At 44.1% G+C, this 12,731-nt stretch overlaps 1 protein-coding gene across 2 annotated transcripts in view; it reads right to left on the minus strand.

Annotated features, from left to right (window-relative positions):
- Positions 1–12,731, minus strand: part of LOC132586423 (lethal(3)malignant brain tumor-like protein 4) — a 101,146-nt gene that overhangs the window by 19,043 nt on the left and 69,372 nt on the right. For both annotated transcript variants that reach the window (XM_060258506.1, XM_060258505.1), the window contains 3 exons: positions 8,567–8,701; positions 7,948–8,009; positions 4,336–4,502 (listed from right to left, as the gene is read on the minus strand). In XM_060258506.1, coding sequence (XP_060114489.1) covers positions 4,336–4,502; positions 7,948–8,009; positions 8,567–8,701 — 364 coding nt within the window. The remainder of the gene's footprint in view (positions 1–4,335; positions 4,503–7,947; positions 8,010–8,566; positions 8,702–12,731) is intronic.

Raw genomic sequence — 12,731 nt, forward strand, 5'->3', positions numbered from 1 at the left:
CCGGGTTTGATGTTAGAGTTTTCCTTCTCTTGGCTGGTGAGGTTGGTGAGCCCAGCCTGCCCATCCGGTTATACCGCCGGACATTCGGTCGCACCATGACGTGGCAAACTCTGTGAGAAACGGGGGGGGGGGGGGACCAGCGGGAAGGTGTTGCCATGGATGCAGTAATGCAGGAGAGGCCATTGCAGTGACCATCTGCCAGGCATAGCCGGACAGTGACCACGCGGCATTCACTACACCGGAAGGAGAGGCTATGTATTGCGCATACACTTTCCCTGGGGGGGGCAGGATACCCAAGAGGGAGCCCACCCCTCCCCCCCCCCAGTTTCAGCTATACCTTACAGCTAATAGCCACTGATAGATCTGACCTCCCACTATCAGAATAAAAAGGGAACTGAGCTAAATGCTAACTAACAGAAAAGACAAAATTGACAAACATTTGGTACCCAGATAAGAACAGGCACATAACTTGGAAGTAAGCCCTACTGAATTTAGTGGCACTTTCATCTGAGTAAATACATGTAGATTGTGGTGCATGCTTGGCACTTCCTCCATGGTAGCATAATGTCGATTTTTTTCTAGTAAAAGATGCTGACCTTTGAGAAAAGTAGATGTGCTAAGTATTTTAAAAACAAAGAAAAAACACTTTTCATCCTATTCTGATTGGTTAGAAAGCTCTATGCAGGAAGTGTTCTCTTACGATCTCAAGGCACTTTTAAGATGCTCAAGAACAGCTGGTGCAGTGCAGAAAAGAAAGCCTGCTCCTGGCTTTACAATGCAATCCTAGGCAGAGTTAAATCCTTTCAAGCCCACTTTCTTCAAAACCCTGAGAAACGACTTACAACTGCAGTGTAGGTTTATTTTGTCTTGCACAATAACAAGCAAAACTTGAAGAAATAATTTAACTGGATGAAAGCAGCAGTTGTGGTCAGAGAGACCACCATTAGCAATCTTCAAACCAGTTATTTAAAGAATTATAGGGACTATTAGGAAAGGGATTGAGAATTGAACAGACAATATTGTAATGCCCTTGTATAGATCTATGGTGAGGCCTCATTTGGAATACTGTGTACAGTTCTGGTCACTGAATCTCAAAAAAGACACCACAGAGTTGGAAAAACAGAGGAGGACAACCAAGATGATTAGGGGGTTGGAGCACCTTCCCTATGAGGAAAGGCTGAAGAGTCTGGACTTTTCAGTTTAAAGAAGAGACAACTAAGGGGAGACATGACAGATGCCTATGCAATTATGCATGGGGTGGAGAGAATTGACAAAGATAATTTTTCTCCATCTCCCAAAATATTAGAACTCAAGGGCATCCAATGAAGCTGATGGGCAGTAGGTTCAGGATGGACCAAAAGAAATACTACTTTACACAGAGAGGGATTAAAATGTAGAATTCGCTGCCAGAGGATGTAGTGATGGCCATAGGAATAAACAGCTTTAAAAGGGATTAGAGAGATTCATGGACAATAAGTCTATCAATGGCTACTAGCCATGGTGAGTGCGGGGAACTTACACGTTCAGAGGCGATAAACCTCTGAATCCTAGAGTTAGAAGACAGCACTAGGGGAAGGCCTCTGCCTCTATGCCCTGTAGTTGACTGTCCAGAGAAACTAGCTGATCACTGTGTGAGACAAGACATTGATGGATCATTAGTCTGATCCAGCAGGGCTCTTTTTATGTTCTTAAGAAGATGTCATCAATTCTATATTGCTAAATTCTTGTCATGTGCCTAAGAAAGAACACATTTTGCAAAGTTATATTTGCATTGGTCACATGAGCAGCTGCTGTACTGTATTTCTTTCATGCTCCCTATCCAGAAATGCAGCAACCTAGGGCAGAACTGTGTCACATTCTGTGTTGATTTTCTCCTCTTGAAAAAAAGGAACAGAATGAAGTTCTGGTTGCTCTGATATAAAGTGAAGTTTAATGTACATTTTCTTATTGAGGTTCATCATCCAAACATTATGTCCTGTCTATTTCTTCCTTGGAAAGTGGGAAACAATATTCAGGAGATTTGGTGCTATTAATAGATTTTACATCTTGAACACATAAGAGAAGCCATGTTGGATCAGGCCAATGGCTCATCCAGTCCAACACTCTGTGTCACACAGAGGCCAAAAAAACAGGTGCCATCAGGAGGTCCACCAGCAGGGCCAGGACACTAGAAGCTCTCCCACTGTTGCCCCCCAAGCACCAGAAATACAGAGTATCACTTGCCCCAGACAGAGAGTTCCAGCTATACGCTGTGGCTAATAGCCACTGATGGACCTCTGCTCCATATGTTTAGCCAATCTCCACTTGAAGCCGTCTATGCTTGTAGCTGCCACCACCTCCTGTGGCAGTGAATTCCATGTGGTAATCACTCTTTGGGGGAATAAGTACTTCCTTTTATCTGTTCTAACCTGACTGCTCAGCAATTTCATTAAGTGCCCATGAGTTCTTGTATTGTGAGAAAGGGAGGAAAGCACTTATTTCTCTACCTTCTCTATCCCATGCATAATCTTGTCACCCCTCAATCATCATTTCTCCAAGCTAAAGAGCCCCAAACATGTTAACCTTTCTTCACAGGGAAAAAGTTCCAACCCTTGAATCAGCAGTTCTGAAGTGGGCAAGCACTTCTCATCTTCTGCAGTGGAGACGGAGGCAAAAAAACGCATTCAGCTTCTCAGCCATGTCCCTATCGTCCTTCAGTAATCCTTTTACTTTACCCCTTGGTCATCCAAGGGCCCCACTGCCTCCCCGGCTGGTTTCCTGCTTCTAATGTATTTGAAGAAATTTTTATTGTTGGTTTTTATGTTTTTTGCAATATGCTCCTCATAGTCCCTTTTTGCCTGCCTGATCACAGACTTGCATTTTATTTGCCATAACCTGTGCTCCCTTTTATTAACCTCACTTGAACTAGCTTTCTACCACTTAAAGGAATCCCTCTTACCTTTTATATCTTCCATTACTTTGTTTGTTAACCATGCAGGCTTTTTTATATGCCTATTTGTGACTTTCCTAATCTGCAGTATATATTTTATCTGAGCTTCTAGAATTATAGTTTTAAATAGTCTCCAAGCTTCCCCAAGGGTTTTGGCCCTTTTTACCTTTCAGTTTCCTCTTCATATGCCAATTCATCTCAGATAAGTTACCCCTTTTAAACTTAAAAGTGGTTGTGTTGGTCTTTTGGGGCAACTCCCTATTTATACAAATGTTGAACTCAATTCATGTTTTACAGAGCTGTTCTAGGCAGAGTTATACCCTTTAATCCCATTGACTTCAATGGACTTAGAAGGCTGAAACTGCTTAGCTTGGCACTGTTAATGCCTCCATATCTTGTGGCTAGAAGGGGCTCAAACCTTCTTTGGTTGGCTAATATAAACTGAACTAATGCTTTTAAAAAACATAGTTATATCATCCCTACACACCTTTTGTACAATAAGAACTGCTAGTGACAGAAAAAAAGCTAGACAGGACAGGAATAGATCCCTTCATAAATAACCGCTATCACAACAAAACCCTTTTGACATTTCAAAGCAAAGCTGTACATACTAACATTTTAAACTGTCAAAATCTGGTTGTTGAACTTTTCAAAGATCACAAGCATAAAAACAAAAAATAATGTAAGTTTGATAATACAGAAAATTACAAAACAAAACAAATGAAGCTTCCAAAACTGGGGCAAGTGAAAATCGGATCCAAAAGACTTTTACTCAGCCCCATGCTGTCCTGGCAACACAAGAATTCCCTCTCTGCTGTCTTGAATCAGGCAGTGCAGCATGCGCTGTCACCACAGACAATTCACACAGAGCCTGACATGCATCATATACCAAATATGTGCTGTATCACTTAATCCCAACTGCAGGGGCAGTATCCCAAGTTGCACCAAAAGTATGCCATGATTTTTCCACTGTTAAAAAACCCCAACATAACTCTGACAGAATGAGTGTGCCTGCCAGCAATCATGTCACACTGTGGGGATGTTTTGTGACACAGCCATGCAAGCATGCGCAAGACCAAGCGTCAAGTAAAAGTGAGTCAGCAGCAGTAGAGAAGGAGGGGGGAAGAGAGAGAGACAGCATGCACACAGGAAAAAAAAGCTATTGTCAGCAAAGGCCCTAAATGGGGTAAAAGCCAGTTTTAAAAAATATCATGGCTAGAAACATAAGAATCAAGGCATTCATATCTTGTCTGTGTCCTGGGCTAAACTTTCGGCTGGACTACTACAATCCAGAACCAACTGCTGCAATAAAGCAGATAGATTAAAATGAAATAAAATCTTCACCACTGTATTAAAATAAATCTAATGAGCCAGAAGGGGAAGGGGGACCAGCAAGACCCACTTACCTCCTCCACGCTCCATTTGGCCACGTTCTTGGCTGTAAGGCCTGAGACCTCCGGCAGCAGCTTGCAGTGTTGCTCCCAACAGAGATGGAGGCGGTGGGTCGGGTTTGTGGAAAGGGACGGCATGAAGACAGACTGATGGAGGGCCTGCTGCAGAGCAAACGCCGTGTCTGAGGGGGAAGGAAGCAAGACGAGTCAGTCCCTGGTTGGGGCGGGGGGGAATCTGAAAAACGCAGGTACTTTATTCCCTGGCCGACTATGCTCAGGGCATCCCTCCCCTCCTTCCCCCCACCAAAAAAAATTGGAAAGGGAGAGGAAAAAAAGAAGTCCCTGTGCTGTCAGCTGCTCTTAGGGAAGAGAGGTCCTGATGCTAACATGGGAGGGGTTGCCAGCTTTCTCTTGCCAGGGTGGAGGAGGTTGGATAACTGCATCTTCGGTTGGGAATTAATGGCACCATTCCAGCTTACGGGGTGTTCCCAGCTTGCTAAAACCACTCTACATGCCAGTTAATGACAGGCACCGGCCACGTTCCAGGGGGAAAGACTCCAAGGTCAGGGAGGCTGGCAGTTCCCTCCAGACGTTAGTATCACTCTCCATTTGTCAAACAATCGAGGCATGGAGGGGGGAACCCTCCCTTCCTTCCTGTCTCTGTCCCTGCCCTCTACGCACCACGTATGAGATCATTTGGTTATTGCTGTGTCATGGTGCGGCAGGGATCTGTTGCCGACTGCATGATCCATCAAACAGCAGAGCCGCTGATGAACACGGCATAGCAACATTTTGCCAGCTAATAACACTGGCTAATTACGTTTGCTGTTCCTCCTCCTCCATCAGGACACGGCTCCCAGCTTAGAAGGCGATCCGAAAAACTGGGTCCTCCCTTCCCTGTACAAATTATGGGCAAGGTTTATGGTGACACCTAGTGGCAACAAGGGACAACTAAAACTTACAGCTTATGAGAGAGCAAGGGCTGAACTGTCAGAGAAGCTCTGTCTAATGTTGTTTCCACTATCTTGAAAAGATTTAAAGCAAGGGTCTGCACCCTATACCTCAGGGGCCAAATGTAGCTCAGTAGAGAATCAAATATGGTTCTTTTAAAAAGGAAAACTAAACCTTTAAATTAAAGTCCACTAGAGAAGTAGTTTGAATGCTGGCAATCAGAATAGTTTAACTGGGGGGGGGGCCTCATCGGAGCTTGGGAGTTAAGCAGGGTCGGCCACAGTCAGTACTTGGATGAAAGAAAGGGGTTGCTGTGCAGACAAAAGCAATGGCAGACCACCTCTGCTCATTGCTTGCCTGGAATGACCTGTGGATGGGGTCACTGTGAGTTCATTGTAAGTTTATGGCACATTCTTCTTTTTCTAGATTTTTATGGGGCTTTTTAGTGATGCTTTGCAGAAAAAGAGATGATAGAGGTGAACAGCTGCCAGGACGCCAAGTGAGAATTATGCAGATTTATCCCAGTGCATTACAAGAAATGTGCAGGGTGCTCTTGTGCATATTACTTCTTGAGAAAGCTTGTGAGTGCCACTGCTTAATAAAAGACTCAAAACAACCAGTGTTTGGGATGACAAAACTTTAAGAATAATTAATCACATTCTTATCAGTAATGTTAATCTTAAATTATGCAAATTGGTTCTTTTCTACTGGGTCTGTGTTGGTCACTTACTCTGAACACTGACATAGCTTGGCTCTTTAACTGCAAAGGGTTCTGATCCCTAGGTTAAAAAATATTAAAGACTTCATCCAAAAGCCATTAAAAGAAAACACACTTTAAGAATAATGGCCTGAACCACTACATAAATGTTTCAGATGGGATCCACCAACAAAGTAATGGTACAAAATGCCCAAGTAGAAATCCAAGATGCTATCTCAGTAAGGAGCATTAACTTGGCCTTGATGGATTAATCAGCTTTGTGAGAACAATTTATTTTTTTTAAAGGATTTGAGATTAAATTCTTCTTGCAAGTACCAAGGACAATGGAACATTGTCCTGAGAAATCAGAGAACCAAAATCCAGATTATCTTCACTAAGGTTTTCATTTCAACAGAAGCAAACTTACCTGCTCAAAATACTGTGTTTAATAGAAATGCTGAAGTCTTGTACCACTAACAAAATCAACAGAAACAAGCAAGGGGTGTCTACGTACTTGAGGGGTTTCTTGCGTATGTAGCAAATATGGCTTTGTAAATGAAGAAAAAGGAAAGTAAAAAAATCAGGCATATAATGGTAAGAGTAAGCAGAAGATTAAACTAAAAATGATGAGGAATTAGCATGGCCAAGCTCTTGGGAAGACATGGAATCTTGGAGGAGGAGATCTGGGGAAAAGATTTTTGGACTGTTCACCATTCCCTTGCTCTCAGTAATTACTAATAACAAAGCTGTAGAATTTCTAATTAAGGGGTCTCGTGGTGAAGAAAGCCTTCCCTGGGAGTTGCGCTGGCTATACTGATCAGTGGTGAATAGAGAGAGATACTTATGGATTGCCAAACAGCCACCTGAATTCTGCAGAAGCATTTAAAATTAATTTTAACAGCAGGGATTAGGAAAGAAAGGAAAAGTGAAAAAATTTAAACTTATAGCAAGCACACAAAATAATTGGTTTCAATCTTCCATTAGAACATAAGAACATAAGAGAAGCCATGTTAGATCAGGCCAATGGCCCATCCAGTCCAACATTCTGTGTCACACAGCGGCCAAATATATATATATATATATATACACACACACACACACACACACACTGTGGCTAATAGCCACTGATGGACCTCTGCTCCATATTTTTATCTAACCCCCTCTTGAAGGTGGCCATGCTTGTGGCCGCCACCGCCTCCTGTGGCAGTGAATTCCACATGTTAATCACCCTTTGGGTGAAGAAGTACTTCCTTTTATCTGTTTTAACCTGTCTCCTCAGCAATTTCATCGAATGCCCACGAGTTCTCGTATTGTGAGAAAGGGAGAAAAGTACTTCTTTCTCTACTTTCTCCATCCCATGCATTATCTTGTAAACCTCTATCATGTCACCCCTCAGTGGACGTTTCTCCAAGCTAAAGAGCCCTAAGCGTTTCAACCTTTCTTCATAGGGTAGGTGTTCCAGTCCTTTAATCATTCTAGTTGCCCTTTTCTGAACTTTCTCCAATGCTATAATATCCTTTTTGAGGTGCGGCGACCAGAACTGCACACAGTACTCCAAATGAGACCGCACCATCGATTTATACAGGGGCATTATGATACTGGCTGATTTGTTTTCAATTCCCTTCCTAATAATTCCCAGCATGGCGTTGGCCTTTTTTATTGCAAACGCACACTGCCTTGAAAAATCCCATTCAATAAAACTTAATGTAAGTGACCAAAGAGCTACACAATCTGAAGTGCAAGAATCAAATCTAGTAGCACTTTGAAGACCAACAAGATCTCCAGGGCAGAAGCCTTCAAGAGTCGAAGTTCCCTTCATCAAATACCAAAAGAGGCTTTATACCCTAGAAATGTTGTTGGTCTTTAAGGAGCTACAGGACTCAAATCTTGCTCTTCTACTGCAGATCGACATGGCTACCCAACGGAAAAAATCTGAAGGATTTGCAATAGTTTAAAATGACAACAACCAGTTAACTAACCTCTTCCATCAGTTTCTTGTTTCATTAGCTGGAACTTTATATAACCATGTGAGCAACCAATCCTGAAAAATATAAAAGAGAGAACAATAACCATATATTTGAAAGGACTTCAATATTTATGGAGAAGTGAGTTGTAGTCCCTGAAAGCTTGTGCCACAATAAATCAGTAACATCTTTTAAGGTGACCAGGCTGCACATTTCCCTCTAGAACTCTGCAATGAAAAAAGGCAGAGATTTACTTTTCTTGAAAGGGGTGGAAAGCTGAGAACTAGTACATTGTTGCCAAAGATCATTGTAAGGCTATAGTAAACTAGCAATTTCTAATTTTTCTTTTTAAAAGGCCTCTAGTTCAATGGCAGGCAGGCAGGTGATGATGAAAGTGCCACATGGATGCAAATACAGCAGTAATGAGAGCCACACAGAGAATCTTTGTTCAGAAGCAGCCTTAGTTTGGTTCCCTGGTTTTTTCTCTGAGAGAAAAAAAAAATCCGAAGATCATCTTCCTATCAACAAACCAAAATCTATTTTCAACACTTCTTTCCTCACTTTGAATGTAGCTGCCCCACAAATGTGGAATCTTATTAACAGCAGGTTTCACAGGCTGAAAACTTTTGCTGACCTTTTGGATTTGATTTTGGTGATAGCAGACGATTCTGATTCTGTCCAGTCCTTCTCGTGGCTGGTCTCGGACTGCTCTGATAGACTGTGGACACTGCTTCTTCCTGATCTCTCCCCATCTTGTGTGGAAGACTTTCTAGGAAGAAAATAATTTCTGTAAAAGGCAATTACCAATGATCTGTCTAGCTAAGCAACCAGGACAGGGTCATACAGACAGAAGCTGGCTTGGTTCTCAGTGGCTCCCACAGATTTCTTGGGGACAAAGAAAACAGGCTGTTGTTTGGGATGCAGCTGAGAAAGGGAAAAACCTCTTCTTCACTCCAGATATTGAGATCACCTGGGCCAAGAGATAGGTTTATGCCTCCACCTTGGTAGCATTTAATTGAGTACATTTCTCCACTTGCTCCCAAAGTTAACAGCTGGCATTCATTCTTATAAAGAAAAACACAAATGATGACTTAAAAAGAAGTTTGCAATGTGCCCAAAACCTGGTCTCCACTTTAATGCACAGCATTTCCAGTAGGAACCCAATGGAAGGAGCAGTATCTCTCTCCTTCCTGAAAGTTTTTCCAGGTTGTAGGAAAACAGGTTTCCAGTGTGGTGAACCCAACAATCCTCCAAGTAGCCTTCCTCTAGCTGAAGAGCCACTTTAGCTGAAGGCCCCATACTTTATTTTATGTAGATCTGTATTCCACCCTCCCTACAAGTAGACTCAGGAAGGATCACAATAGAAGAAAACACAATACAATAGTTAAAAGTCCAATTGTTCAGGAATTAAAACAGTTAAAAATTTAGAACCATCTAATATAATAATGAAATGTACTAGATTTCCACAGTCTCAGCTGGAGCCAATGGGCCGAGAAGGTGTAATCAAACTCAACTGGGCCACCTAAAATAGAATACTTCAGCATATTTCAGCAAAGGAGGCCAATTCAGTTTGGACACCTACCACCTCATTCAAAGGCCTGGTGGAACAGCTCCATTTTGCAGACCCTGAGAAATGGTAAAAGGTCTGGCAGGAGAGTATTCCACCAGGCCAGGGCCTAGGTGAGCCTAAGCAGATGGCCCTTGGGCTGGAGACAACTAGCATATGTTGATTAATTGAATGTAAGGCTCTCTGGGGCACTTATGGGAAAAGGCGGTCCCTCAGATATATCAGTCCCAGATGCACTGGGCTTTAAAGGTCAATACCAAGACCTTGAAGCAAACCCAGGCTTACAAGCAATAGAGTGATTAGCAGACATTCTCACATTCTGACATGTTACTGTTTTATTGGTTTCCCACGCTAATGCTACCCAGGTTTGCTCAATTTGTTAATTTTGCTATTCTGCCACTGGGTTTTAACTTTGTATCATTTTGCATTCGAAACCACTGCCTACCAGCTATATGTAACTCTGCTCACTGTCCCTCATTCCTCATCTGAAGAAGTGTGCACGCACATGAACGCTTACATTCTGAATAAAATGTTGTTGGTCTTAAATGTGCTACTGGATTCCTCTTTTGTTCTATTGCTGCAAACCAACATGGCTGCCCACCTAGATCTATCAGTTGGTAAAGGTAGTCCCCTGTGCAAGCACCGAGTTGTTACTGACCCATGGGGTGATGTCATACCATGACATTTTCTTTATTAGGAGGTGGTTTGCCATTGCCTTCCCCAGTCATCTACTCAACTGGTAGCCAGTGCAACTGGTGCAGTGCTGGCTGAATGCAAGCCCACACAGGTGATGCCATCAGCAAGCATGCCGTCACATTTTGCAACAGCTGGAGTTTCTGGATTAGCACCAAGGGCAAGCCTGCATAGAACAAGTTACAGTAATACAGCCTGGAAGTGACCATTGCATCAGTCACTTAGCTAAGTCCTAGGGGGAAAGGTAGGGTGTCAGTTGCCTGATCTGCTGAAGACGGTAAAAGGCAGACCTGGCAGCTGTGGTGACCTGGGCTCCCACAGAGAGCAAAGCATCCAGAATAACTCTCGGGCTCTTCACCTTCTGGGCTGGCACAAGGAATGCACTGTCCAGGGTTGGAAGCCTGATACCTGATTCCACACCACTCCAGCTCAGGTACAGGACCTCCATCTGTACACCAGTTTGGTGTAGTGGTTAAGTGTGTGGACTTTTATCTGGGAGAACCGGGTTTGATTCCCCACTCCTCCACTTGCACCTGCTGGAATGGCCTTGGGTTAGCCATAGCCCTGGCAGAGGTTGTCCTTGGAAGGGCAGCTGCTGTAAGAGCTCTCTTAGCCCCACCCACCTCACAGGGTGTCTGTTGTGGGGGAGGAAGGTAAAGGAGATTGTGAGCCGCTCTGAGACTCTTTGGAGTGAAGGGCGGGATATAAATCCAATATCTTCTTCTTCTTCTTCTTCTTTGTTGGATTAAGCTTCAGCTGGCTCTGCTGCAGCCACCCAGCCATGGCCTTCAGTGTCCCAGCTAGATGCTCTGGCATGGAGTCCAGACGGCCATACATCAACAGATAGAACTGGGTGTTATCTGCATATTGGTGACAACCCAGCCCAAACCCCTGGACTAACTAGGCGAGGGGGGCGTATATGATGTTAAGCATCATTTGTGAGACAATCGCCTTCTGCGGTACTCCACATTCAAGTGAGTGCTGTGAGGAGATCTGCTCGCCAAGCACCACCCTCTGTCCCTGACTGTGGAGAAAGAAAAAGATGATATTCGATTTATATCCTGCCCTATACTCTGAATCTCAGAGTCTCAGAGCGGCTTACAATCTCCTTTACCTCCCCCCCCCCCCCCACAACAGACACCCTGTGAGGTAGGTGGGGCTAAGAGAGCTCTTACAGCAGCTGCCCTTTCAAGGAAAACTCCTACAAAAGCGATGGCTGACCCAAGGCCATCCAGCAGCTGCAAGTGGAAGAGTGGGGAATCAAACCCGGTTCTCCCAGATAAGAGTCCGCACACTTAACCACTACACCAAACTGGCTCTACAGGAGAAAGACCACTGTAAGGTGATCCCCTGAACTTCTATTTCAGCGAGGCGGTGGGTCATAAGATTGTAATCAACCATGTCAAATATTGTTGTGAGATCTAAAAGCAGCAGCAGCGCTGATCCACCCGGGTCCAGATGCCTCCTGAGGTCACCCATAAGGGCGACCAATGTTGTCTCCGTCCCAAGGTCAGTGCAGAAATCAGACTGGAATGGATCAAGGACAGAGGGATCCTCCAGGAAAGCCTGGAACTGTTCAGCTACTGCCTTCTCAACTACCTTACTCAGAAGCAGAAGATTTGAAATTGGTGGTAGTTGGCTAGGACCATAGGGTCCAGTGTTGTTTTTTTTTAAAGTGGACAAATCACCCTACTGGGAAAGTCCCAGAAGAAAGGGACAGGTTGACAATTTCACCCAGAGGATGGGTAGTGGAGTGGGAGGATAAGGGCAGGAGCTACCCCTCTTTTTGCCACCATCCTCCTGCCTCCCCCCCAAACCCACCCCCCCCCCCAACCATCAGGGATAGCTTTGGAGCTGGGAAGAGAGTTACCCCAAATACAGCTTCTGGTTTGGGGACTCATTCCTTTCTTCTTGGTCAGGGTCTGGAGGCCAGGTCTGATTGGCAGCAACAGGAAGAAGGGTAACGTTTGGCCCATTCCTAGCAGTCTTAAACAGTGGTTGCCATAACTGGGGATGGCAGAAAAGGTGTAAAAAGGGGGCAACTGAATCAAGGGGATGGACACCTTTGCTATGAAGAAAGGTTAAAAAGCTTAGGGCTCTAAAAATGGCACATGCAAGTTTCCCTTTCTCACCCCAAAAGACCAATGTTGGCTGTTGTTTTTTTCAGGTCAGGTTCAAAAAGTGCATGGAGTCCTTGGTTTGGATTCATACTAAACGTTCTGCTAACAGAAGGGGTGTAGTAATTCCCAATTATTCCTCCTTCCTGCTGCAGATACTCAGTTTGCCTCTCATGTTTTTTCCCCAAGGACCCCCCATCCCCCAGAAGTAGGATTCCCGCCCCCCCACCCAGGAAAACTAGTGGGCTCCAGTTGGGGGACAGGAATGTTCTGTTCTGGTGGCAGAAGTGCCTTGCACAAGCAGAACATTTAGCCTGGATCCAAGCCCTCTGATGCAGAGTACGATTGTGTAATGTTGCCATCTAGTATTTCTGTGTATGAGACAGAAAACAGCCTGAATGCTTTTTAGCCAATACTTTCTG

This window comes from Heteronotia binoei, chromosome 17, assembly GCF_032191835.1.
Source record: "Heteronotia binoei isolate CCM8104 ecotype False Entrance Well chromosome 17, APGP_CSIRO_Hbin_v1, whole genome shotgun sequence".
Lineage (NCBI taxonomy): Eukaryota > Metazoa > Chordata > Lepidosauria > Squamata > Gekkonidae > Heteronotia > Heteronotia binoei.